General features: G+C 38.5%; 2 protein-coding genes across 3 annotated transcripts in view; one reads left to right on the forward strand and one right to left on the reverse strand.

Moving 5' to 3' along the window:
- LOC134814833 (tetraspanin-31-like) overlaps positions 1 to 27721 on the reverse strand; it is an 84361-nt gene that overhangs the window by 5776 nt on the left and 50864 nt on the right. Inside the window, exons 1-2 of one of the 2 annotated variants that reach the window (XM_063823125.1) lie at positions 15121 to 15144; positions 115 to 189 (exon numbers count right to left, since the gene is read on the reverse strand). In XM_063823125.1, coding sequence (XP_063679195.1) covers positions 115 to 177 — 63 coding nt within the window. In that variant the 5' untranslated portion in view covers positions 178 to 189; positions 15121 to 15144. Of the gene's footprint in view, positions 1 to 114; positions 190 to 15120; positions 15145 to 27721 lie in introns of those variants that run through there. The other variant, XM_063823124.1, reaches the window with a different exon arrangement.
- On the forward strand, positions 17623 to 25728 carry LOC134814760 (proteoglycan 4-like). The gene is made up of 7 exons (XM_063822966.1): positions 17623 to 17737; positions 21411 to 21536; positions 21674 to 21736; positions 21956 to 23261; positions 23382 to 23494; positions 23765 to 23858; positions 24178 to 25728. Exons 1-7 carry the CDS (start codon positions 17681 to 17683, stop codon positions 25200 to 25202), a joined length of 2784 nt encoding a protein of 927 aa, XP_063679036.1. The 5' UTR covers positions 17623 to 17680; the 3' UTR covers positions 25203 to 25728.

The following is a 27721-nucleotide window of genomic DNA, read 5'->3' on the forward strand; positions in this document are numbered from 1 at the left end:
AACAATCAACTTGATATCAAAGCTGTCATTTAATGGCGGTAAGCTATGCCAGTAAGCTAAGCCAGTTAAGTATCCAGTGTCTCACAATAAATATTGTTTACAAATCCTTCTCACCATGTAGAGAATGTTGAGAAGCACCAAGCCACTTTTAAGCTTTGCATACGAACAGCAACCCATGGTCAATTCTATCTAAAAGTTAAGTTTCAATATAAAAAGTTGATGTGTGTATTTAAAAGGTTAGTGGCAAACAAGATGAGAGTTATGAACATCGAAAATTCATAGATTTGTTTAAATTTGAAACAGTATCATGTTGAGATTAACTTAAACTGAGGATTATTAAAAGATGCATCCAATGTGGAAAGTTATTAAGATTAGAGAAAGTGGGCACAGTATGTACAAAACTTCTGGCAATTTGAAGTGAGAGCAATGAGAATTGGTAATGAGACGCTCTAAATACTTCGGTTAGTATGCAAATTTGACACAACTAGAAATTTGACACAACGAGAAATTTGACACAATACAAGAACAATTGAATAATGAGTATGTTATACGCGAATTAGAGGCTAATTGGGAAGCCAATGGTATTCTCCGATGAATTATGGTGCTTAACTATCTTGAAACGATGTAACCGTTTAACTAGGATAGAGATCAAAATTGGGCTTTGAGGTTAACATCATGCTGTTACTATCTTGCCTGTCAGGTTTCTTGTGAAAACTCAAAATGGAGATGGTCGGTTGAGTTGTTATGTGTTAAAATTTTCACAATTGGAAATTGCTAAAACACTTTTTAACATCAATCGCCTCGGTAGGCATTTATATTTTTGATGATCCATGAGCATTTGGAAGGGATGACTCTCTCTTTAAAAATAATGGAATCGTTTTCCTCGATCTACCACCATGTTCCCTACCTTGAAGGGACATGAAGCAAAATTGCTTGAAGTGACTGTCGATGAGGACTTAAGTTCTACTTCTTGACGCAAAATGATGTCAGTTACATAAGACTAAAAAGAGTTTTTAGCATGAAGGTCATGCCCGTAATTTGTAATTATGATTATAAGATATAAAAATTCCAAACTCTGAAACTCAGGACAACTCGGATTTAGCAGGTGGCAGTCAATATATGCCCTCTTTCAATCAAAAGAGTTTGTGAAATGTGACCACACGATGTGTCAAATGATTGTATTGAAAACAGATTCACGTTCGATTGAAATGTAATCGAACATACTTGCAGTTGGAATAAACAATTGTAAATTCATCTATAGCGCTCGATTTTGATCTGATAATTCATTAATGCGCGGTGCCTCTCTGTAGATTCAAAATTGATAAACAATGATTTTGATTTTTACTGTAACAGTTCAAAACATTTATATCATGCATTGCCCAGTTTTTCCGAGTTATAATAAATTAACAAATAAAACAATAATAATTGTTTCACGGCGCCAACAGCTTAGCTTGTCATTCGGCCGAATCTTTATTCGGGCTGATTGACAATTGAAGTACGACTTTCAACTTTACCATATTAGAAGTTAGTTTGATTGACGATGTCAACCTTTCCAGATCGTTTGCGTTGCTTTGTTGTAGCGTGATGCGTTACTGTGCCGCGCCGCGCACTTTGCTCTAACCAGAGCACTCTCGCTTGCAGTAACAAGCGCGTCACGCAGTACGCGTAGACACATGGCTATGTGAACCGCGCACTCAATGAGGCTTCTCACAGCGACATCGGCGCTAGATCAGAAAAATGCGCTACTGTGCCGCGCCGAGCTGCGATGAATTGACATAGTCAATTAAATTGCTTTGTACATGTAAAGAGAGAATGCTAGTTTGCGCGTTGGAGGGGCAACGATCTTAATGGGTTGACATCGTCAATCAAGTTTGCGAAACGGCGAAGTCCTCCAAGAAGTTAGTTTTTTCATTGTTAATGGACTAACCTGGCGTAACTTGTAGCGCGATGCGTTACTGTGCCGCGCCGCGCACTCAATGAGGCTTCTCGCAGCGACAGATCGGCTTGTAGCGCGATGCACTACTGGGTCGCGCGCGCATCAAATAATGCTTCTCGCAACCACAACCACAACCACTTAAGCAGATCGGCGAGATGCGAAGGATTGACATCGTCAATCAACAGATCGGCAAAATGCGCTACTGTGCCACGCCGAGCTGCCATGAATTGACATCGTCAATTAAGTCGTAACTCCCATTTTCGTTTCACTATGATGGAGTTTCTACTATACGATACAGGAAAGTCGCGCACTCGTGCGCGACGGGTCATACAGTACAACGTATGACAAAACATTTCGAGAGGAAAGCGGTGCACGCACTACTTCAAAGAAATTCAGACGAGCTGTATCATATAAATTACAAACATCCGTCAATAAGTTAATGTGTGCATGACCTTCACCTAACCATGTGCTTTCGCACCGCTGCAGCCGGTGCTCACGTGTGCCTGATACAAAATAGTTATTTGTTCATAACTCGTCAAGAAATGATTTTCATGCTATAAGTATAAGTAGGTCTTATTCGAATTCAATGTAAAAAATATATTGATATAGCATAGCTTGATTCACGATGTCCGCGCTGTTCATGTTTAGCCTGTCAGATGTAGCGCGCGATGATATGCACTATATACGGCCCCACTGCGCATTAAATAATGTTTATTGCAACCTCAGATCGGCAAGATGCAGTAGGAACATTTTTATTTTTGTTCAAGATACCGCATAACATATTAGAATAGTGTTATTTTCTCTCTTCAGCAAATTTATTTGCAAATGCAGGTTCCTGTGACATACAAAACCATTTTATCAAAATTTACAAACTGCAGAGTAAACCATTTTTACGCAATTGCTTTCTCTACTACATGAATTCTTGTAGCGCTATGCACTACTGGGTCGCGCCGCGCATCAAATAATTCTTCTCGCAACCACCACGTAGATCGGCGAGATGCACCACTGTGCCTCACCGAGCTGCGAAGGATTGACATCGTGAATCAACATGAATTCCTTTTTGTAGGAAGCCTTTTTATTTCTTTCTTTATAATATTTAAAAAAATATCTTTGTTTAAATTATCTTTGGTGTGATCATGCTTGTGCATTTGGGTGGATTGATTTTGATTGATTTTTGATTGATTGAGGAGCACTACCCGAAGGCATTACTCGGCACTAACGCCTTAAAATCTTTAATTACTAATTAATTAATAAATATATGCACACAATGTATAAAGTATTAATAATGTATAAAATATGATTATGCTATTAGCAAATTTAAATAGTACTATTAAGAATTTTAAATAACTCTTATCTCTTGACATAAATTTAGAACAGCGACACAGGGTCTGAAGAATGCGCGGTGATATTTTTATCTTTTAAAAGTTGTAAATGACAGTGAAATTTCGCGGTGTCGATAGCATTGTAAAAAATGCTCTAAGATAGTCATATTTTGTTATGAGGTTAAAGTTTTGTTGCTCGTTATTATGATCAACGTATGTTGTACCAAATTATTTAAATTTCTAAAAGTACGAAATTTGAGTTGTCCCAGTCCTTGTCATCCGGTTTATGTGCTTGTGCAGTAAGCACATGCTTGTTGACTGTAGACTTGAATGAATTTAGGAATTTGTCTTGTAGGCAAGTGGTGACATATTTTATGTCCTTGTTAATAATGTTGACTGTTTGGTTATATAACTTAGGCCCAATGTAAGAAATGCTCTTGTCTGAATTACATAAGCGGTTAAATGGTACTGCAAAGAACTCAGGTTCTCTTCTAGGTGCGTTTAAGTTTGAATAATAATAATAATAATAATTCTATACAGTTACATAATTGAAACAATTATGGCCCCTTATTGTGGGCAGAGTATGTGTCTTTATTGAATTGTCCTGATATAAACTTATCTGAGTGACTGCATTAAAATAATTTAAGGTGAGTTAAAACTTTAAGACAATAGGAATAAATACTAGGACCTAATAAAATGAAAACAAAATGCAGCCATCTAATTTGTTGTTGAGCTTTCTCTTTTCCTACGGTTGACTAGAGGAACCATCTTTGGCGAGTATTAGGAACTTAGACCATTACAAATACCGTGCTGTAAGTTTGCAAGGCATGTGGACTAAGTGGGTCGAGAGTACTCAACTTGAAAGTGGGTGTTGAGAATCCTCAACTATACTAAAGATAATGATGTTCAGAAAATGAGGCAGTAGAGTGAGTAGTAGAGGCTGAAGAAGAATAAATGTCACAAGAGATGAGCACTATAATAATCATCTTTATGATAGTTCACCAATGGCAATTTGTGCTAGAGAGCGGAAGGCAGTGATGCTGCTATCACTATCATCTCTTAAGATAGACCATGATGGTTGGTCATTAAAGGAATGGTCCTGCAGGGTTTCCCTGTAAGAGCAGCTGCACAGTGGACAGTAGAAGAGTCTGTGATAATTGGTGTCTAATACCTTACAATTTGGACACTGAGGGTCGCAGTTGTTGGCTACCCTTGCCTGGAAGGCTGCAAAGGTGATGTCATGGCCGTGTAGGAGAGACATAACCTTAGTATCCGTGTTTCTGCTTGAGTAGCGAGGAAATAATCGTTTGCTCCTTTCATCAATGTTATCCAGTATCTGACCCTCACTCTGATTTATTCTTGGGTTCAGCAGGAGATGTTTATTCCAAGTAAACTCCATGAAGCGGATTATTTCTTCTTTTGAGTAGCTGACAACATCGTTCTGGACACTAGTCAGAAGGTCTATTTTGCTTCTGTTTAGTTCTTTGGACCCAGTTTTCCACGTTAGAAACTTACGTATCTCGTCAATATGGTGCTGGTATCGGTGTGCCTTTGCCTCCTCTAGCTGCAAGATGAGCCCTTGCATAAATGGGTCACTTGTAAGTGCTTTTATTATAAATTTTATAGTGACCATCTTGTAGGATATCTCAAGGGGTGGAATCCCAAGCGCAACAGAGGTCAAATCTTTGGGAGGATGGTGAGTGGCCCCGCTTATCTTCAAGAGGACCCTGGCATAAAAGTCTTTGAAAGTGTCGAGGTTATCTTTTAGCCATATAGGAGCAGCATATAGAAGTTTTGTGAGTACCACTGTTCTGAAGAGCATTCTGAGTGAGCTTGTATTCAGACCTCTGTGGCGGGTGGAGTTTTGGGTGATCCTGTGCCAGGCAAACCAGCATTGCTTGAGTTTGAATTTTGCGTGACCCTTGAATGTGAGCTTGTTGTCGATTGTTAATCCGAGAACAGTTGATTGATACGTATAGGTTATGGGTCTGCTGCCAATAATTAACGGACTTAAGGTTGTGACATCAGGTGCAGTTGAGGATGCTGGTGCGATCATTATGCACTCGGTTTTGTTTTTATCACAGTTCGGGATTAGTTTCCATTTACTGCACCAGACATGAAGGTATTTGCACATCAGCTGCATTATCCGGTGAGCACGTATAGGATCCATGTGGGATACTGCTATGCTTCCATCGTCCGCATATTTGAATAGACTTGAGTTAGAGCTGCATTCCAGTGGAAGCTGGTCCTTACATAACATATCCGAGATGTAGAGGATAAATAGCAGAGGTGCAAGGACAGAGCCTTGGGGAAGCCCAAACCATCCACATGAGCGTTGGAATCCGAGACTGTTGTCAACCCTCAGCCGTACTTTGCGAGATAACAGGAAGTTATTGATTATACGCAAGATTTTTCCTTGTATTTGGTATTTGTTGAGCTTGAAAACCAGGCCTTTCACCCATACACTATCAAATGCTTTACTAAAGTCGATACATAGTAGGAAAGTAGTGAGTTTTTTCCTCTTGCATGCATCTAGAGTAGCAACTAATTTATAAAGATACCTTGCAGTATTTCTTTGAGGTCTAAAGCCTTCTTGTTCTTCGTCGAGTAAGCCCTCTAGTTCACAATGGAGCTTTATTCTTCGTTCCAAGATCTTTTCTAGAAGCTTTCCAACATATGATGATATCGATATTGGTCTGTAAGCAGAGGGGTTCATGTAATTATCCTTCCCATCCTTTTTGATGAAAGTGACATTGGATACGTCCCAGACCCATATACCAGTGTCAAGGACAAGATCAAAAAGTTTTGTTAGGATATGAAGAGCTGACACAGGCAGATGTTTAAGGATTCTTGGATGAAGATCGTCAGTGTCAAAACTTTTAGCACTGCTATTGTGAGCCTTCAGTGCCGAGGTAACTTCCTCTAGGCCTATTTTTCCATTCAAGTGATCATTAATTACTGGGTCTAGTTGGTCAGAAGAGAACTGGGTGGATATAATGTTGTCATAGCAGCTATCGATATCCTGTTCGAAAATACGATCAAAACTGCCTCCATTCATGTGTTCACCAGAGAAGAATGATTTGTACAGGATGTTTTCTTTCTGAGTTCTGTCAGAGTGGAGAATGCCACCATCCATGAGGTTTCCCATGTACTCGTTAGACTTATTGGTCAATGTCTTCTTATAATTTTTCCAGAATGTTTGAGATTGTGCAACATTGAGATTTTCCAGTTTTTGATGAATCCATTTGTTTTTTTCGGATATCAAGGTATTAGAGAACTCCTCCTTTGCTTGTTTGTGGAGGGAGACGTTATGCGGTGTGTAGCTGGTTTTCATCGTTTCCTGCGCAGCTTGAAGAGTTCGTGAGAGGTCTGTAAGGAGAGAGTTCCAAAAAGGTTTTGAGTGGATGCTGGCTTTCTTGAGAGGGATCCACTGATTACCAATTGCAGATAAAGTGTTTTTGAAGTCTTGCCACAGCTTTAGAGGGTCTATGTAAGAGTTGATCCTACCAGTTATTCCAAGGAGAAGGGACCTGTTTAGTGATTCACGCCAAGCATTCCAGTCTGTTTTTTCAAGGTCCCAGTAAAGAAGAGGAGATGCAATTTGAGCAGTTTGTGCATGACAGAATTGGTGGATGATTGGTAAGTGACCTCTATTAGGAGCACCTGTGAAAAGTTCACTTTCACTGTCAATACTGGACGATTGGTATCTAGCCTACATACTTTGCCCTTCAACAAAGCAAGGTCAATGATACTCCCACCATTATGGGAGACAAATGTATTGGTATTCGGAAACAGTGAACATTCTTATAATATTTGGTGGTGCAGTGTTAGAATAAACTTTGTGCATTAAGCATAATATACATTTAGCTATCACGTTCGGTAAAGCTAATACTTCTAGTTTATTGAAAATTTCCTTTGTGTGTGAAGGTGTGCTATTCAGATCTTTGTCATAAAAATAGCGGTGGTATTGGTTATCTGCAGCGCGAATGCCCTTTTTCTGGGCCGAGAAGACTCTTTTAACGGAGTTTAGCGATCTTGTTCCCCAAACTGTGCAGCAGTAGTACAAGTGAGACTGAACAAAGCTGTTGTATATCAACTTGAGTGCTTTGTTAGGTACTGAGCCTTTGAGTTTGTAGAGAATACCCGCATTTCTAGATACTTTAGTGGCTAAATGTCTAATGTGGGGGGCCCAATTTAGCTTAGTATCAATGATCACGCCAAGAAACTTTTCGTGATAACTTTGCTTTAGTCGCTCACCTCCCATGTAGATTTCTATATCCTTAGTTTTTTTATTTGTAAAGATCATATATTTAGTTTTGCTAGCATTTAATTTAAGCCCGTTATTAGTAGCCCAATCAATTATCAAAGTCAGAATCTCATTCACCAATGCATTAAGTTGTTCAAATGTATCTGTACTTATTATTAGGTTTGCGTCGTCAGCGAAATAAATATGTTTAGCTAAATTAATAATCTGAGGAAGGTCGTTGATGTAGATTATGAACAGAATTGGTCCGAGAATGGAGCCCTGTGGTACTCCGTAGTTAAGTTTGAGGTGAGAGGACTTGCAGTTGTTGACGCTCACGTATTGCTCTCTATCGGTTAGATATGAGTGAAACCAAGATAAAGCCAACCCCCGAACTCCATAGTGCTCAAGTTTTCTCAGAAGAATACTGCTGTCAACCATGTCAAAGGCCTTGCTGTAGTCCAATAGAAGCAGTGCTGTGACCTGCTTTTTTTCTAGTGCCCTGTGAATATGGTTTTGGGCTTCTAGTAAAGCATGTTCGCAGCTGTGCCCAGCCCGAAATCCGTATTGAGAGTCAAATAGGATTTTCTCTGTCTTTAAGTGATCTAATAGTCGCGCTTGCATAATTTTTTCAAAGATTTTTGAGAAACAAGAGAGTAGTGAGATAGGTCGATAGTTTGAAACTTCAGCACGTGACCCACCTTTGTGAAGTGGAACTACTTTCGCGATTTTCAATTTATGCGGAAACTTCCCCTGATGTAGAGACGCAGAGACTAGGCAGCTAAGCACTGGTGCAAGTATATTGCTCACTTTTTTCAGGGGAAGTATACTCATATCAGAAGTCGACTTAATCTTCAAACCCTTAACTATTTCAATTATTTCTGATGCGGACGAATCTTCTAGATTCATGCTCCGCTGGCATTTGCTATCTTGAGTTTCTGTTACGATAGTCCTGCCCTCAGAGCATACGAGACCATTTTCTCTCTTAAGAGTCTCAGCTATATTGCAGAAATAGTCATTGAAGCTATTCGCAATTTGCTGAGAATCTGTTATCTCGCTCCCATTATAGTTAATTTTGTTTATCTTAATTTTGCCTTTTTTCTTTCTGTTTAACAAGTTATTAACCATTTGCCATGGAAGACTCAACTCTAAAGATGCACTTATGATGATTAGCATTTAATTGCAACAAGGGGATCTTATTCTACACTTTTCGAACTCAGCCGATATGGCGCCAAAGTTTGATTTGGTACTTTTGGCCTTTTCCCCGAAATAAATTCCAAAAGATGACCTTCATGTTGGTTCATTTGGTCCGCAAAGTCTAAGTTAGACAATTTTGTTCAAGAATCAAGTATTAATAACAACGATAATTTGGAAAGATTTAACAAAGTTAAAAAGCTAAAAGGGCAGTTTTAATTATCGAATCTTTGTTTACGTGAACGAATTACTTTTGATGCGACGATTGTTGAAATTGCTAATAATAACATTACTTTCTTCAAAAAGCCTGTAAAGTTATGAATGGTTTGGTTGTGTATGGAATAGACAGATTTAAATTAAGTAAATCTAGCGATAACATTTTCAGGATCTAATCTCAAAATATTGATGGAAGCATTATCTTCTTAGACAAAGAAAAATATTCTAGTAGAGTGTAGACAAAGGCAATTTCTGGGGACATCAATGCTTTAATAAAACGTAGATCTTTAAAAAATAATTAAGTGACTAAAAATTCCTATCATTTTTGTAGTTAAGTTTTGGTCTATGTAGTTCTGGGAAATCAAACATCGTTACCCACCTCTGTGTGGATCATTAAAAAAGCACTGTCGATCTCTCACAAATTTTCTGATGACCTGGCCAAATGTTCAGCTTGAAACACCTAAAAATATAATTTAAATTAGTTTGAGAATAGAAGAATTAGAATTAGAATTAGAATCAAATTTACACAGCAATACAATAAGAATAAAAAATAATTTAAGAAGCTTCAATCTGCTGTGCAGGACATTCAAGTCAGTCAAAAACTGTTAGCAGAACACCCTTCTAGGGACATAAGGATATAGCATGTAAATTGTAAAACAAAATAAGTAATAAATTAATGAGTGGTAAAATAAGATATGATTTAACAGTGAACTGTGGGCATGAAGGTAACAATTAATGTTGAAAATTACATAGATGCCCACTTTGGAATTTCGTAAGTAATATTATTTACAGTTATACACAGAGAAGTATAGAACAACATTAGAATGGCAATGATAACAAATGGGAACGAATAAAGGAGATGTTTAAAGTTCTATACTTCTGAAAATAGGTCATATAACGCAGGGGGCCTTTCCACCCGACAAAAACTCCAGCACCTTAAAAATTGTTTCAGTTGTCACATAGCTAGAGTGTAGAAATAGTCGAAACTATTGTTTATTTCATAGGATGAGACTCCTTGAATTACATCTGACATAAATTTAGATTTCATACATTGTGAGAAATTTACACTACATTCTATAGTCCTTATGTTCTCTGGAATTGTATTCCAACATTTTGCACCTAAATATGTAAAGGTTTTGTGTGTTCTGGATTTGTGAATATAAAGGTTGCACCTCTCAGCATCACGTGATCCTCCGGATACATAAGAAAATTTACCGGTGAATGATGATGGTGCAGCCTCATTAAGAATTTTATACATATACGTTGATAGATGGAGTTGTCGTCTTAAGTGTAAGGGTAACCACTTCATATTTCGATATACATTTACTGATGGTTCCTGCCAATGAACATCCAGTGCAATTTTTGCTACTTTCTTGTATAATATATCAAGAGAATTAAGTCTGGTTTTGGCAGCCCTAGACCATATTATATCCAGGTAGTCAAATTGGGGGAGCATAAGAGCATTTACAAACATTTTTCTATATTTCAGTGGAAGAAGATTTTTCGACCTATATAATGCCCCTATTCTTTTAGCAATTTTTGATTTCACATAATCAATATGGTCTTGAAAGTTCAATAAATTGTCTATCATGAGACCTAAATATTTTTGAGATTTAGTTTCTTCTATAAAAAGGCATTCTTTTTCCAAATCCAGAGGGATTGACAACGTGTCCAGATTAGGATATCTATCAAATACAATGAATGAAGATTTTGCAGCATTTAGTCTCAGCTTGTTGATTCTAAGCCATTCATACACAATTTTCATATCCTTAATTACATTTTCATATATGCTTCGGGAAATGTTATCAAAATATAGTGCACTGTCATCTGCAAATAAGTAAACAGTAGATTGTGTGCAATTTCTACTGAGATCATTTATGAATAAACTAAATAGAATTGGTCCTAATATGCTACCCTGTGGCACACCTGTTTTAACAGGGAGTGATGTGCTTACATTACCACGTATTTTGGTGTGCTGCTTTCTGTCCCCAAGGTAGCTTTTGAACCACTTTATGACAAAGCCATCAACTCCATAATACTTAAGTTTTTTCAATAAAATATTATGGCTTACTGTGTCAAAGGCCTTTTTAATATCTAAGAATACAATTGCAGGTTTCTTCTGTGATTCCTTAGACGTAAATATTTTATCAAATAGATTAAGCATTAGAAAAGTGGTGGAATGATCTTTTCTAAATCCATACTGATTGTTGGTAAGCAGTTTATTTGTTTCAACATACTCTGTGAGCTGTTGGTTAACAAAATATTCTATGCATTTTCCAAGTAGGGGGAGTATGGATATTGGCCGGTAGTTATTTGGATCATTAGGGTCACCAGTTTTAAGAATTGGAGTGACTGATGCAATTTTACATGCCAACGGCATTGTTCCACTTTTCATACTAAGGTTTATAATATGAGCTACTGGATCGATGATTTGGGGAATAATATACTTATATACTTTAATAGGCATGATATCGTTAATAGATTTATCTGATGGTATACTGAGTATATATTCTTTTACTTGTTCAACAGTCACCTCTTCGAATACAGAGAGTTTACACTCTGGTGGAGGCGGCATATATTCTAGAAAGTCGTCTGAATCCTTTTCCTTAATTGATTCTTGTAATATTGTACCAACTGTGGCAAAATGCAGGTTAACTCCGTTAACATTTAAGTTGCTTGGGGAAGAGCTACTTATTTTTCCAGGTAAGTTTGAAGCATGTTTGATAGTTTTCCAAATACCTTTCAAATCGTTTTTTGCACTTTTCACAGTAAGGTCCTGAACAATATTTGTACGTCTGTTTTCTTTGGATAATTTTGTCACATAGTTTCTTTGGGGACGATAGTTATCCCACGAAGTAGAGCATTTCTTATGTAGTTCACTTTTTCTGCAGTTACATATTCCATTAATACACTTACACTTGAATTTGTTTAATTGTCCTAAACACTTTTTATACTTTCTGAAAAGCATCTTCTTCTTCCGTATTTCTGCCAGCAGTATTTTAGAGGGATTACAAAGAAAGTTACTATTACATTTAATCTGTTTAGGTGGACAGTAATTATCATACGATTCCTGGATGTGATGATTAAGTCCATCTAGCGCATGGTCTACATTAGTACAGCTTAGAATATTACTGTAATTACTGCAGGATCCCAGAAAATAGCTTAAGGCTTTTAGATTGTTTAAGGAGTGGTCTCTGATAAGGACCTTCTGGAATTTACTAGCTTTATTTACTTTAAAGTCGAGAACACATTTGAGAGCTTGGTGATCTCCTATTCTATCATCAAGTACTTTACACTCTATGAAATTAGAGTAACAGTTAGTCATTACAACATCTATTGTGCTCTGCGTTATTCTACCATCTAAGTTTGCAACTCTAGTAATTCCTGTAACAGTCTGTATCATTCCAAAGAGCTTCATTGTTATATCTAACTTTTTATAATCTAGATCAGATAAAGAGTTTTGGTTAACATTAACATCGCCAATCCATATTACTTTCTTACCTTGAAGTTTCATCATACATTCAGTCATATAATCAAGGAAAGTATCTAGATGACAAAAGTTTTGTGATCTGTAGAAGCAGCAAATGTAAAGATTGGCGTCCTTGAGTTGTATCCATATAGCTTCGATTTTAGAAATATCAGAGTAGGTTATATCTAAATTGAGTAATTTGTGGTTAACATTTTGGTTGATCAATATACCACACCCTCCTCTTCCTCTATCGTTAGGTCTATCACACCTTATAAAATCAAAGTTTAAGGGGAAGTTAAGTGTACTAGTGTCTATATCAGATTTAAGGTTTGTCTCATTAATTCCAATTATGTCAAGCTTTTCGCGAAATATTAGCTCCTGTAGTTCGAGAGTTTTTGCCAGATTAGTCAGGCCACCCTGTATATTACATAGACCAAGAGAGAGATTATCGTTTATTGAGGTACGAATAAGGTTAAACCAAAGCTAATGGGGAACAAATCCACATGCAGTCTCCTCAAGTAGACTAAGTTTCAAATCGTGTCATACATATGATTTAAATTGGATTTCGGATCAGCAATCATACTGCAGTTTAAATCATAAAATTTAACAGCATAAAATAGTAACTCACTTCTGTTTGTGATAAATATAGCTTGAGAGATATAAAAACGTTAAGTTATTAGAAATTTGTGCTGATCTAACATTTTAAACCAGATAAAACAGTAATCCTGTTATTATTCATGTTGATACCCTTGGATTATAGAATTTTAATGAAGTTTAACACAAGTGAGTTACATATTTGAGATGCTTACCAAGCCTGGCAATTCCTAACTTATTAAGGTGCACATTGTCATGGCCCCTGCCAAAATACTTGTCCTTTCTATTATAATTTAAAGTAAAGAGATTATTTTCATGTTCTGTGTTAATGTATATGAGCCCATGCTTATAACACATATTCTCTAAGTATCGATTAAGTCCCTGCACTATAATGTTCTTACTAGTGACAGCTCTAGGCAGAATATTTAAGATATATATTTTTGCACTATTAAATTCTGCCCACAATTTTTGAACAAATTCTTCCATGTCATTGGTGGCACTGTTGAAGTTCATTGTGTTGAGGTCAATTGGATCAACACAGTTAGTACCAGTTAGTAAAACAACCTTTTTAACCTTTTCTTTGTTGAGAACTTTGAACTGACTGTCGCTAAAGAGTCTTTGGGACATTTGGATTGAGTTGGCCCCTGGGTAGAAAAATACTTTGGCCTTCTGAGATGAAGAGCTCAACAGTTTTTCATTCAGATGCCTGAAGATGCTGCTGCTGATATAAACTGTGCTCACATCGTTGGGTGTCTCCTTTTCGAACAATTGTTGTCTGTTAACATGCCGCCCTGATTGATGCAGATGGGGTGGTGGAGATGTATAGGGTGGGGTTAGAGGTCGGTGCTGATAAGCACCATTCGTTTTCCTTGATGGATGAACTATAAACTCGTCTTCTTGATAAGGTACATAGCCGCTGGAGTTGGAGATGTTTTCATATGGGTCATGGTAATTGTCATTGCACATGTTGGTTGGTGTACTTGTTAATCTTTGGACAACAGCTACAGGTTTGATCAGTCTGAATGTGATACTGATCCTTTTGTTTGTACAAGATGGTTGAGTACAGATTTCATGTCTGTAATGAAGCTGGGATTTTTTAGACATGATACAAACATCCCCATGCTTTAGATCTAGGGCAGACACCACTTTTCCTGTTTGAATTTCTGTGAACTGCATCGTCCTAGAGGCACCCAGAGAAACTGTAACAATATAAGAGTTTTCATCGATGCATTCTTCATTATCACTATGGATAGGCATGCATTCTGTCCCAGTACTGTAGTAGTTTACGAGAGCACTGTTGTAAACATAATCCGGGAGTAACACTTCAAGATATGAACAGATAGCAGCCAGATAGGACTGATGTGGTATCTCCTTCGCCTCGTGACTTCCCCCATTATACACATATGGGAAGTCCCCAAAGTAAGCTGTTTTCCTATTTTGAAACTGGTGGCTAAAATCCAATTCTCTCAGGAAGATGTCTAAGGAGAATTTTTGAAACGGTGCTGATCAATGAGTTCAACAGGTGGTATGATAATGTCAGGGCTTTCGTCATTTACACTTAAGGCCACACTAGATATGGGTGTTACATCTATTTCAGCATAATACTTGCCACTCCATGGATTGACAGATCCTGTACTCCCACTGATTTGATTTTCTGTGTTGTTGGAAATGATAGAATCTGGTGCTTCAATGATGCCATCACTATTGATTAGCATGAAAGATTCAGGCACCTCGCATTCACTGTCATATTCAATCTGATCGTTTTCAAATTCTGTCTGAACTGCAACATCTGAACACCTATCCAGGACAGCCCGATAATCTATTGACTGATTGGTACTTTGATGTAACAACGTACCATTAATCTCTGCTATAGTCTGAGAAGTTTGAACAATGTCTTCTAGGATGATCACTTTCCGCTCGAGAAACTTGACATGAGATTTGAGTGCAGTACAGTTTTTGCATTTTTGATCACATTCCGACAATAGTTTTCCAAAAAATGTTTCCATTGAATCGTCCATGATATTGAGTTGATGATTTGAATTAAGTTGTTGATTTGAATTGAAGCAAATTGAAGAGTTCACATGTGAGATTTGTTCCATTCCATTAACGTTACATTCGTATTACATTCGTATTACTTTGGTCATACCTCAATAAATGTAATAGATTTGTAGTGTTGTAATTAGTTTAAAAGAGTATTTGATTGTTAAGAGGTTAGTGAAGAAGGGACCACACAAGGTGATCCACCTGCCATGGGATTTTATGCCTGTGGTACAATACCATTGATTGATGCAGGAAACATTGAGAGAAAGGTGACTCAGATCTGGTATGCTGATGACTCTGCTGCTGGGGGAAAACTGGAGGAAATAAGGAAGTGGTGGGATAACCTCTGTATTAAAGGACCACTCTTTGGATACAACCCTAAATCTTCTAAAACATGGGTGATAGTCAAGCCTGAGCACGAAGAGAAGGCAAGAACCCTATTCCCAGATGTCAATGTGACAAGCATTGGTCGACGATATCTGGGCAGCTTCATTGGAACAGACCAAGGAAAAGAGGCTTTCATTGAGGAAAAAGTTCAAGAATGGTGTCGTGATCTTAAACAGTTAAGCGATATAGCATCAAGAGAACCTCAAATAGCATACAGTGCATACATGTATGGGCTTAGTAAAAGATGGAACTATGTGTGCAGAACTACCCCAGGAGTTGCAGATAGGTTCACTCCTCTAGAACAAGTAACACGTGATGAGTTTATCCCAGCTATCATTAACAGGCTGTTTAGCTGCACTGATGAACTAAGGAACATAATGGCTCTACCACCAAAATATGGAGGATTGGGTATACCAGTTATGATGGAAATGGCAGACCGAGAGTACAATTTCTCATGTAAAGCCACAAAACCCCTTAAAGAAGCTATTCTCAAGCAGATAGACAACTACACAGAGGACTGGAGACACAGTAAAGAAGTGAAAACTGAGATAACGACTGAACGAAATCTCTTCTATCAACAAAAACAAGCAGAAATATGCCAGGAGCTTGAGTCAACACCACTGGCAAAGTTGATGTTCCAACTAGCGGCTGAGAAAGGGGCAAGTGCTTGGTTAACAGCACTACCTTTAAAAGAGTATGGATATCTGATGAATAAACAACAGTTCTCAGATGCAATAGCTCTCAGATACAACCTGAACTTAAAGGACTGCCCTAAGACATGTACGTGTGGCCAGAAATACTCAGCAAACCATGCGCTCATCTGCAAGCTTGGTGGATATGTGTCACTGCGGCACAACTCGCTGAGAGACACCTTTGCAGAACTAATGAGAACTGTGAAATGCAAGGATGTGCAGACTGAGCCAGTTCTTCTACCAGTTGATGGTCTAGAATTACCAAAGGGAACAGTCCTAGGAGACCAAGCCAGGCTGGACATTTCTGCAAGATCGATTTGGAATGCTTCAGAGAGGGCATTTTTTGATGTAAGGGTATTTCATGCCCCAGCCCCCTCCAATGCAAGCAAATCGATACCAGCAATGTACCTGTCCCATGAAAATGAGAAAAAGCGATGTTACAATGCAAGGGTTCTTGAAGTGGAGAAAGGAAGCTTCACACCTTTAGTGTTCTCGACTTCTGGTGGAATGGGTGGTGAAGCTGAGAGACTGGTCAAGAAACTGGCCAGTAAGATGGAGTGCCACACTGGCCAGAGGTACTCAGACGCTGTAGGATACATCAGAAAGCGCCTTCGCTTTGAAATCCTTAGAACAACAGTGATATCTCTCCGTGGAGACAGAGGTGCGAGAAAAAACATTGTTGATATAAACAGTCTAGATCTTAACTTGGAGCCACAAGGCCAAGGGTAATTTTTGATTGTTAAGGGAATTTTTTGAATTCTTAAAGGGTTGATTTTATATAGGGTCATTGCTATATTATGTGTATATTGTTTGAATAATTTTATATTACTTCTTTGATTGTTAAGATATATGTGTAGCTCTAAATAATGATTTTTACAAAATAATTTAACCTCAATCAGGGCTCCTAATCTGCAGTGGAAGGTCTGATGAATTTCCTGTTGAAATATATTCCTCTCTTCCTTCTAGGATCATATTATAGTAAAAGGAATTTGTGTCTTATGCCCTAGAAATGGTATCTGTCAAATGATCTTCAATTAAAATCTGCTTATAAATATTTGTAGGGTCATTGGGCCTGCATGCACACATGATGCAATATTCAAAATATTACTAATAGTGACAGTATCTAAAACTTTATTTTCATTAACTAATGTCCAATATAATATGTTTATAAGTAGAATTAAATTGAGGATCATTTGACATCTAAAAATTGTCGAGGATAAAGTACAGCTTTGTCAAAAATCGTCAAGTACTTATTTCATTTTAAGCATTTTGTTACATCAAAGTTTTCTCAATAAATCCCTTTGCATTTGTGTATGTTATTTCACCTTTTTAATCTAAAGGTGTACTATCAATTTCAGTATTCCATGTGTGGAGTAAATTTGATACAAGAATTTAGATTAAATAATAAAAATATACAATTATTATCATTTGCAAGGACATATTTGCCCCCCTTGTAATCAATCTTACACAAAAATGTACTGTTTAAATTACAAGGGCATTTATTTAGAAACCCTCTTCCTCTACTTTCTGTTATATAACAATTTAAATATTGTCAAGGTTGGCTACTCCATGATCAGTTAAGTTGTTATGCCAAGAAATGATTTTCTTACTCGACCAGCTCCTGAAAGTGAAGATGACCTGGAGGTTTGTGTTCAACTTTTATAATGAATTCTGTAATAATTTTTTGTTGAGGTAATATCGATTACCAAACAAATGTTTTGCTTAAAAGTTAAAATAATTTTTGAGTGAAGGATTCAGATTTAATCTGAATTTGTTGTTCTATATTTGTGAGGTAGCAGTAATTATTTAACCATTTTTATGAATTGTTGCCAAAGTTTTTCACCAATTTCACTATTTTCAAATTCAGAAGAGCAATTTGGATGTAATCCATCGTCTGTCATTTTTCGTCATTTCAATGAAAAAAGCAATTCAGTGAACACATTATCTTCCTCTTCATAATGATCACGTTAATATTAAGACGCAATGAAACTACCAAACCACGATGTATGGGATTGGGGACTTGCCATCCCATGGCTACATTCAAATATATCGACTCTGTTACATCGTTTCAATAACTCTCAATAAATATCTCAATAGGTATAATTATCATATGGATTTCTATCACATCTGGAATGATAACGTACAAAGTATTAACTCTAAAAACGGACATTCTAGAATTGCAATTGTCTGGTATTTAATAATGATCATTTTGATAAAACGTCCACATTGAGTTACCTGCTCTTTGCAGCAGTTATATTACTTGTTTCCACTTATGAAGGTGTTTGTTTTAGCTCATCAAAGAATTGTTATATTATGCACTTTAATTGCTTTACGGAGTACTGTTATGTTTTCTATTTTTGATTTTATAGAATAATATAACAAAAAGAAGTATTATAATGACTTCATGGGACATCAAAGATGCAAGCTCCTCTTAGCCACTGCGTGCTGAATCAATGTTAATCAGTGAACAGTCTTAATACTGATCGTTTTATATTTCAGACATGCTGTCTATTTTATATTTTCAAAAAATTTCAATTTATTTTCAATGCGTGGTTCATTGATAAGTGCAGACTACAGCTGTTAGCATTTAACAACTAGCTAGCCTCACCTCCACTGCTAGCCTCACCTCCTCTTGCTTTAGAAAATGCACCAAATCGTATCTGACATAAGTCCACATTGGATCACGCCTCACTTTTAAGCACATCACATTGTTGGTTCACATCGCCTGTATGTATGTCCTCTGCCCATAACTTTTAGTTATAAGGATCACATCATATCTGACCTTACGGGCTTACGGATCACATCCCTAATCACCCCATAAGGAAAGGTATGTTGATGTCAACGTCTCAACATGATGCTCACATAACATGCTTGTTATCTTTACTCCTATAAAAACCCCTCCTGAGTTTAAAAATTATCACTTTTCATCATGAAACGTTCCAGTTCTACCTCCAGCGAATCCGTGACCCCCTCCAAGAAGAGCCGTGCTCGACTGAACTCCTCCCAGAAACGTGAAGTAGTCCTGATGTTAAACAGCGGAGTGAGCGTTCGTAGGACTGCTGAAGAGTGGAGTATTAGTGACACTACAGTTCGGAATATCAAGAGGAGAGCGTCGGAATACCTCCAAACAGATGATAACTTGACACCTGCCATTATGCATATCTCTGATGTTATAGTTTCAGAACCTACTAACACTCCAGTCCAACTAATGGAGGATCTTGTGTCAGTACCTGAGTCACCAGAAGATGCCCAGCAAACTACTTCAGCCGCCGAAAAGAACCTAACGGCTCCCACACAGACCGCAACTGCCTCCCAAGAGAACCTAACGGCTCCCACACAGACCGCAACTGCCTCCCAAGAGAACCTAACGGCTCCCACACAGACCGCAACTGCCTCCCAAGAGAACCTAACGGCTCCCACGCAGACCGCAACTGCCTCCCAAGAGGTGCCAACTGCACCCACCCCTCAATCTATCAAACAGGAACCAGTGGATCCAGCACCTCTTTACTCCATCCCCGACACTCTGAGAGCAGCAGAAGAACTTTTCCAACAGCTGACCCTCAGGTACAGCCTTGCTTACTCAGATCGTGCGCAGGTTTCATCTCTCCTCAGTGATCTGAGGATGCAACCTGGTGCTCCTCGCTCCAGACAGACATCTTTACAGACCTTCTTTAAGAGAACTTAATTTACATTACAAAACTTTTAATCATCTGCGCACTGTTATACAGTTACTTTGTTATTCATTGATATTCAATATTTTTATTGTTATACATTTTACCATTGTTTATAATTAATATTGCATTGTTGTATAATTACCGTTTTTATCGTATCTGATTCCTGACACAAATTAATAACTCGAATCTGTAAATTGCTACATATGAGTAATTTTACATAGAAGAAAGTAAGGAATATAGTTATATATAGAACATCATAGTTCAACATCTAACAACCCTATACATAATTCAGGTGCAATACTGCTTCCACAATATTTCAGGGTGCAATACCATTTTTAGTAAATTCTACACATATAATTGCTTATTTAATACTATAACACTAACACTTAACAGCCTGTATACAACCATTATAGTATAATCCTCCATCCTCAGCTGGATTTCTACTTTCTCAATATAACGAACTAATATATAACGAAACCCAATAACATGTTATCTTAAAAGAATACTCTACAATATTATTTTGGTGGATATCTTATTTAATTTACAGTTGTAAAATTGTGAAATTCAGCTGACTCATGCACTTTGAATGCTTTTTACCATAATCCGTAAGTTTTATATTATATAACTTTATTCAAATCAAAAATAGAACATAAATGAACATCTTAAAGATCTGATAAGTAGCCAGAAAAAAAGAAAAACTGATACACAAGCTATAACAACTTCTTCCATCCCGCTCTATCAGAGGCTAAAAGTCTTAAATTGTACAAATCGTCTGTATTTACAAATGGAATGTTCCTGCTACCTAAATCAAATTTAATAGTCTTAAGCAAGTTCGACTGGTGTCTACCTACTCTACCCTTTTTAGTACTCTGACTCTCTACTGCAAAGTGTAATGCAAGCTGTGCAGGTGAGTTGTTATCACTGCGAAGGACATGTCCGAGCATCCTCCATCGTGCACATGCAACACGCTCACTGAGTGGAACCACTTCACATCTCTTGTTAAGGGTGTCGTTTTTGATTATATTAGGGTAAGTCATTCTGATGATTTGCCTCAGATGCTTTCTGTGGCAAATATCCAGTTTACTCAGTAGCTGCTTTGAAGCTGCCCAGCAGCTACAATTATACATCAAGACGGAGACCACCTGGGCTTCGTAGATCTTAAGTCTGGTCTTAAGAGGTATGCGTTTACCTTGTTCCCAAACTTTCTTGTAGGTTTGGAAAGCAAGATTTGCCAGAATACATCGTCTTTTTATGTCCTCGTTGCTGCACAATTTGGAACCAAGTGAGATAGATGATCTCCAGGGCTCTCTTCCTCGAAGTGGCTCTCCTTTGTCATCAACTTCGTTCTTCTCGGCCAGATAGATATGTGTGAACTCTGTTTTTGATTCGTTGACAAAAAGATTCCACTCCTCCAATATCTCCTTGCATATTGGTAACATGGACTCCAAATTCTTTTTATCCTCGTCTGTGAAGTCTGCGTCGTCTGCGTACTCCCACTCAAGAGGTAGCAGGTTTTCAGCAAACGGAGGGTTGGGTCTTAGATAAGACATAAGTTGTCTTAGATAAGACGTAAGTTTTATAACTAAGATTTATAACTATGATTTCAATACTATATCCATTAAGTAAGCTGTAATTAATTTCAGGTGCCAGGCCAGCCATTTCTAGGTCTACTAGGGATCTTGTCAGAGTATTACAAGTACAGGGAACCACACAATAAGCAAGGAAGAGCTCTCGGGAATGCTCTCAAATACCTCTACAGAGTCAAGAAGGTAATATCTGATAATTATTGTAACTACTAACTACACAGCATATTTAATTTTGCTCATGTTCATCCAAGATCAAAATTGTAACTGATTAATGTTAAACAATAATTTCTGAGTTGTAATTTGGGAATATTTTTCTTCAGAGAGAGGTGAACGGTACTGTAGATGAGAACTTCGGTCTGGAGATCTTAGACGCTGTTTCAAAGGTATGTATGGAATGTTTGAACCTTAAATACACCTTCATAATCCTGTCGTTTGCCCTTACCCGGAGCGGCACTAACGCCTTTCAAATGTATAACAATAAATGTATTATATTACAATCAATAAAGTATTCTAAATTCTAGTTATTCGAATATTTGTCGGAAGAATGATATGATATTTGTCTATTTAGTCAGTTATCAGATTCTAACCTTTAACCTCTTTAGGTGGTGGTCAACAAACATCCACCAAAATCAGCTCCTGTCCCGACACCAACCCAGGGGGAATCCTCCACCGCCGACCAGACTTCCTCCAAGGAACCAACCCGTGCACCAGTTGCCGAGCCTCCCCCTGATAGCGACACTTTCAGCGACTTCGGCTTCAGCTCTTCTGGCACTTCTAGCGACGAACTGGGCTCCAAGATCAACGATCTCGTGGCCATGGTCAAGAGCAAGGTGAAGAAGAAGAAAAAGAAGAAACGTAAGCAGTCGGAACAGGAGTCAATGGATGATGATACCATGACATCAGAACCAATACCTAAACTAAAGATAAGGTTTGGTAAGCAAAGGTCAGGAAGTGAGGAGGTATCGTCCTGCGAGGAGACTAAACCATCTACTGACTCCCCTATGAAACTGACAATAAAGTTAGGTAATGTAGGATCCAGTCCTCTTCTACCACCCCCTCCTCTACTGACCCTTCACAAACCCTCTCCCCCTGTCATGTCCCCTCAACCATCATCTCCTAAGTACGAGCCAGCCCCCCAGGATGAGAACTCAACAGTCCTCAAGTTCAAACTGTCTGATGTTGAAGAACTGGAGGAAAAGCCACCAATAAAACTAACGTTACGAGTAGCTCAGCCCATGAGAAATGCCAAAGGTTGGATATCACCTCGTACCGAACAACTGGTCAACTACATCGACAACGTTACCACGTTTATCGACGAGAGTGTGGAGTTTTCTGGAAAATCTGAAAACGCTCCAGAATGTTCTTCTCCCGAGCATGCTCCTTTAGTCACACCTCCTACACAAACACCTGCCTTTCCAGAACCTCCCAAACTAAAACTAGCTCCAACCTCCCCCTCAAAACGTGTTGTTAACTGTAAACCAGCACCCCTCACCACCAAGATAATGTTTCCGGCAGCAGCAGTTGGGGTGTGTAGGAAGCGGAAGAGGGAGAGTTCACCCAAACACCACGCAGCCGCTCTCACTCCAAAGGAAGTAATCGAGGAAGTCACTAAACCGGCCGTCCCACCTCTCAAATTCCGGAAATCCTGTTTATCCAATAAAGTTGTGGAGCAGCCGCCAGCTCCAGATATCGTCCCCATTAAAAAGTCCCGAGCACCTTCAGCTTCATCAAGTGATACGCCAATAACTAAAGGTCCTAAGATGAAAAAGAGAAAAAACATTGGTTCTGTTGTTGAAAATAAAGAGTTCTGGAATTGTGGGATATTTAGCAATACATTGAAACAAGATTCTAGGAAATTGGTGCATGATGAACTGGATTTTAGATCGAACATTCTCCCTATTTATTGCGGTAAGATGCTCCAATCAGCTGTTTGCATTCTTTTGTCATCACAAAGATCCAACATTGAAGAAATTTTATTCATTTCAAAATTCCGATATTTTCGTTAAAATCTAATTTTGTATATTTTAGGAATCAACTATTTGCGGAAGCAGACAATGTTTACATTGCCACATGATCTTTACTGGATGAAAGAGAACAAATTAATGCCTAAAAAGGAAGCTCCCCCAAAAGCATCTATAGAGGTAGGTGAAAGTCATCTCTGAAATTCGATTAAGCCTGATTGGGGTTCAGAGGAATTGGCGCTTTTTTTAATGCACCAGAGCCTGCGAAATGGAACGCGCAGAGCGTTTATCCGGATACAAATTCAGAGTATCGGCGCTATGACATGATTTAAAATTTTCGCGCGCAAAGCTGGCGAATTTTCGACAGTTTTCGTATGGTTTCTCAGGTTATATTCGCAATTGAGAATGTAAACAAAAGTCGGCAAAAATATAAATAATCACATTCCACAGGAACTGGAAAAGAAGTTGATAGCTCGAAATTGTCCTCTTCCGAAGCTGTCAGAGTGTGAATACGTTTTCGACGAGCATATCGATAAACCTAAAAGTAAGTTAAATGTTTTTAAAGGTGCAATTTGTCTTACTGGTACTCAGTGTGCTATAACTCATAGTAATAATTCTTCTCACATCGGTTAATGGATGAGGATAACGACGCGTTCTCATGTAAGCAACGTTTTGATTATTTGGAACCTTTCCCCTCCTTCGTGAGAATTGGAAATCATCGAAAAGACCTGAATTTTTTTGGTGCATAGGAACTTTTTTATAGGGGCGCTTAAGAATTTTCGAGGGGTGGGGCGTCGAATGGTAACTGACCTCCTCATTGTACAATGTAGATATCATTGGTTACTAAGATAACAACTTTTCAGAAAGAGGCAGGCGAGGAAGAAGAAAAGCTGCCGTCAAGAAGAAAACCAAAGACGTGGAGGCTGAGGCTTCACCAAGGTCGCCGGGTCCAGTGGAGAGTTTGTCCTCTCCCTGCGAATCACCAGGTCTAGTCATCCAGTCTGACTGCGAGTCTCCACTACCCCTGGACTCAGACCCGTTAACTCTCAGTCAATTTAGCGCTCAGACTTCGTCCGATAAAACTTCTGATGAAATAGAAAGTCCCATTGAACAAAGTGGAAACTCTGAGAAAGGTTCGGAACGTGGATTAAGAGGAGCTTCTCCGCAAGCTGAAGACCGTTTAGATCGTAATAGAACGCCTTCCGAGGGTAATTCAGTCGATCTAGTTTCAGATAATCTCCAGATTGCTAGTGACGCTACACCACCCCGGGATGAAACGCCACCGCGTGTCATCACGCCGTCACGTGAGATAACGCCGTCACGTGAGATAACTCCGCCACGTGAGATAACTCCGCCACGTGAGATAACTCCGCCACGAGAGATAACTCCGCCACGTGAGATAACTCCGCCACGAGAGATAACTCCGCCACGTGAGATAACGCCGCCTCAAGAAGCTACACTGCCACAAGAAGGTACACCTCCACAAGCCGAAAACACAGTGACGGCGAGTGATTTTGCTTCGAAAGAAACTGATATTTCCAGTACAAATGTGGGTTCAAACTCGTTGCATACTGATTCAGACAATCTGCCTCAAAACACACATCTGCCCTGTGAGCTCGTTCAGGCTGACACCGTGCAAGAAAACAGTGCAGATTGTGAATCCGAGGCAGCGGTTATCAAAGCAACAGAAACCAGTCCTTCCTCTAATCTGGAATCTGCCACCGTTACCCTCACCTCTCGGACTCCAAAATGTATTGAGAAAATTCCAAGGAGAACTTTACCAGCAGGTAATGATGAGGAGGAACTGGAATCCGACTCTGATATTTCGTTTAATCAGGATCAGGACACCGTAATAGAACATCAGTCAAAGCGAGCAATCCAATTGTAGAACCCTAGAAACCCTAGCTTAACTTCACTTCATTTTAGTTCGTGTACATGATAAATTATCAAGCTCTTTGGTTGCTTTTAAATTGTTTTCATTTTTAAATTTTATAGCCCTTTTATTTAAAACGTATAATATATTGATGTGTTTCTTTGATTTGTTTTGTGCCGAAAACGATCAAATGATTGATTTAGATTTGAAGGGTCATTTGATTGATGTTTCCTTTGATCATAGTAGAATCAGTTTATTATGTTTTAATTTAATCTCTAAATACCTCGCTGGTGCAGAGCGTAGTATGAACAGATGCTTTGTATTAATACACAAAATATATTTCAAATGGTGAGAACGCTGGCTTTTTTTGTTCAAAACATCTTCTACCGAATTATTTTATTTAAATCTTTCAAATCAATCAATTACATTTAATCAATTTAAATTGCACAATTGATTAAATGACAAAATGTGTCCTGAGAGTAAATGTAAATTTGCGAACGAGCTTAATATGATTAATATGCTTAATATTTTAATTGTCATCAAACCAACGAGAATCCCTTGAATCTAGCTAAACTATTAACATGCCCTGTCCACTCAAAACTTCAAGAGACAAAATTTGGAGACAAACAGGTGAGCTGGGGGAAAGGTAGCTTTGGAAATGTACTATGTGAAGACTGATTGGAAAATAATTGCTACACGTTGTATACCTCTCTCGTGCACTCCGTCCGCCCGCCGGATGGAGTGCGGCCGGCTAATTTGTAAGTGTGTTAAAATTTAATTTTAATTAAAAATGATAAATAGTGTAAAAAAAGTATAGCAGACCCCCCTTCGGTGAGCTCTTAAATCTAAATATTGTGAACTTAAAGATAAAGGGCGCCCGGCCGGAGAGAAAAGGGTTTGCAACGTATGTCAAATATTTGCTCTATCCAGAGCCCTCTCGCTTGCAGTATGCAGTAGCGCGCAACCGCCGCGCCGAAGGCGCGTCACGCATAGCACTAGCAGTACGTCACGCATTGATTCACGATGTCAATCCTTCGCAGCTCGGTGAGGCACAGTGGTGCATCTCGCCGATCTACCGGTGGTTGCGAGAAGAATTATTTGGTGCGCGGCGCGACCCAGTAGGCCAGTAGTGCATCGCGCTACAAGTCACGCATAGCTAGCAGTAGTAGTACTAGTACGTACGCGTAGACTCATGGCTGATGGCTAGGTGTTGACCATTGTTAATGTTCTGGCCCGGCGCGCGCTATTTCGTAGCACAGAAGTTATACTTGAGACCAGAATTGCCGGATTTTTGCCGGATAATCGCGCTGCAAATTTCCCAAACTTTTTCAAAATATTACTTGAAATCATGTGTCATGGCCAACTGTCCACAAAACTTGGCAAATATTAACAGGACAATACCAACTTCCACATATACCACTGTGCATGAAGTAATATAGTCATAGCGATCACTAGGTAATACCTGAAACACAAGGATAAGTTGTGTAGGTTTACAACCTACCAGGACGCGCGCCGAGTTGGACTCGTCGACGGTCCTGTAATGAATAACCGAAACACAGCTGGAAACTGGTTTAAAACAAAAGGTATCCTGATGAGTAGCAAAGTGTTTGAACAAAGAACAGTGGCAATTCTTATAGCTGGATCAGTTTTCGTTATTTTAGCTTTAGCTTTGATTGATTTTATATTTAAATTGAAGAAGAAGTCGAAAATTATGGTAAAATTGGTGAAATGTTTTTTTCCTGTCATGAACAGAAAATAAATCTCAAGCAGTGTCTTCTAACGAGTTCGATGGAGATAAGCTTTGACTTGGGGATACTTTGCTACCTTTTCTGGCATAGAATACAGGATAAAGGTGCTTAAATATTCGGTTCCTTACTTGATATAGTGATTTCTGATTGCTCCATAAAATTGTGGGCTCTTACTAAATCGCTCGCCAAAAAAATTTCACGTCATGACTTTGGTTTTTTTGGTTTTGCAGCCGTACAAAACGGTTTTACATAAACCCTAATCCCAACCCTAACCCTAATCATAACCCCGAAGCTATCCATAATCTTAACCACAACCCTAACCCTAACCCGAGCCCTAAATAATCGAATTCACGTTTTACTAGCCTGTCACGTGACCAAAACGGTTTTTTGCCCATAACTCTCCAGGGAAGCATTTTAACCCTACGTTATGGGGGGGGGGGGGGGTGATTCGGAATCAGCGTCCAAAATTACACCGATCTAGATCACTTTCATGCCTAAAGGGCCTTTACACAAGAATTTTCTTAAAATTTGGGCGAGCGATTTAGTAGGAGCGAAAATTGTGACTGTTGATTTTGTTTCATGAATTTGACCTTTTAAGGATTTACAACGAAGTGAAATGATTTCGACTGTTCCGCATATTTTAAAACCACAATGGACCAATTGTCCAACTACAGGCTGGGAGAATGAATTGGCGTGCACACGGGACACCGGTGCGCGATACATTGTGACGTGCGAGCAGCGTATTTGGTATTACTAATACTATTAGTCGACCTTGGTCGAGATATA

Source organism: Bolinopsis microptera, chromosome 5, assembly GCF_026151205.1.
Source record: "Bolinopsis microptera isolate Bmic1 chromosome 5, MBARI_Bmic_1.0, whole genome shotgun sequence".
Classification (NCBI taxonomy): domain Eukaryota; kingdom Metazoa; phylum Ctenophora; class Tentaculata; order Lobata; family Bolinopsidae; genus Bolinopsis; species Bolinopsis microptera.

Coding starts and splice junctions, on each gene's coding strand:
- LOC134814760 (XM_063822966.1), top strand. CDS start 17,681: ATGCCAAGAAATGATTTTCTTACTCGACCAGCTCCTGAAAGTGAAGAT. Junction 17,738..21,410: donor AAAGTGAAGATGACCTGGAG/GTTTGTGTTCAA, acceptor AATTAATTTCAG/GTGCCAGGCCAGCCATTTCT. Junction 23,495..23,764: donor CCCCAAAAGCATCTATAGAG/GTAGGTGAAAGT, acceptor CACATTCCACAG/GAACTGGAAAAGAAGTTGAT.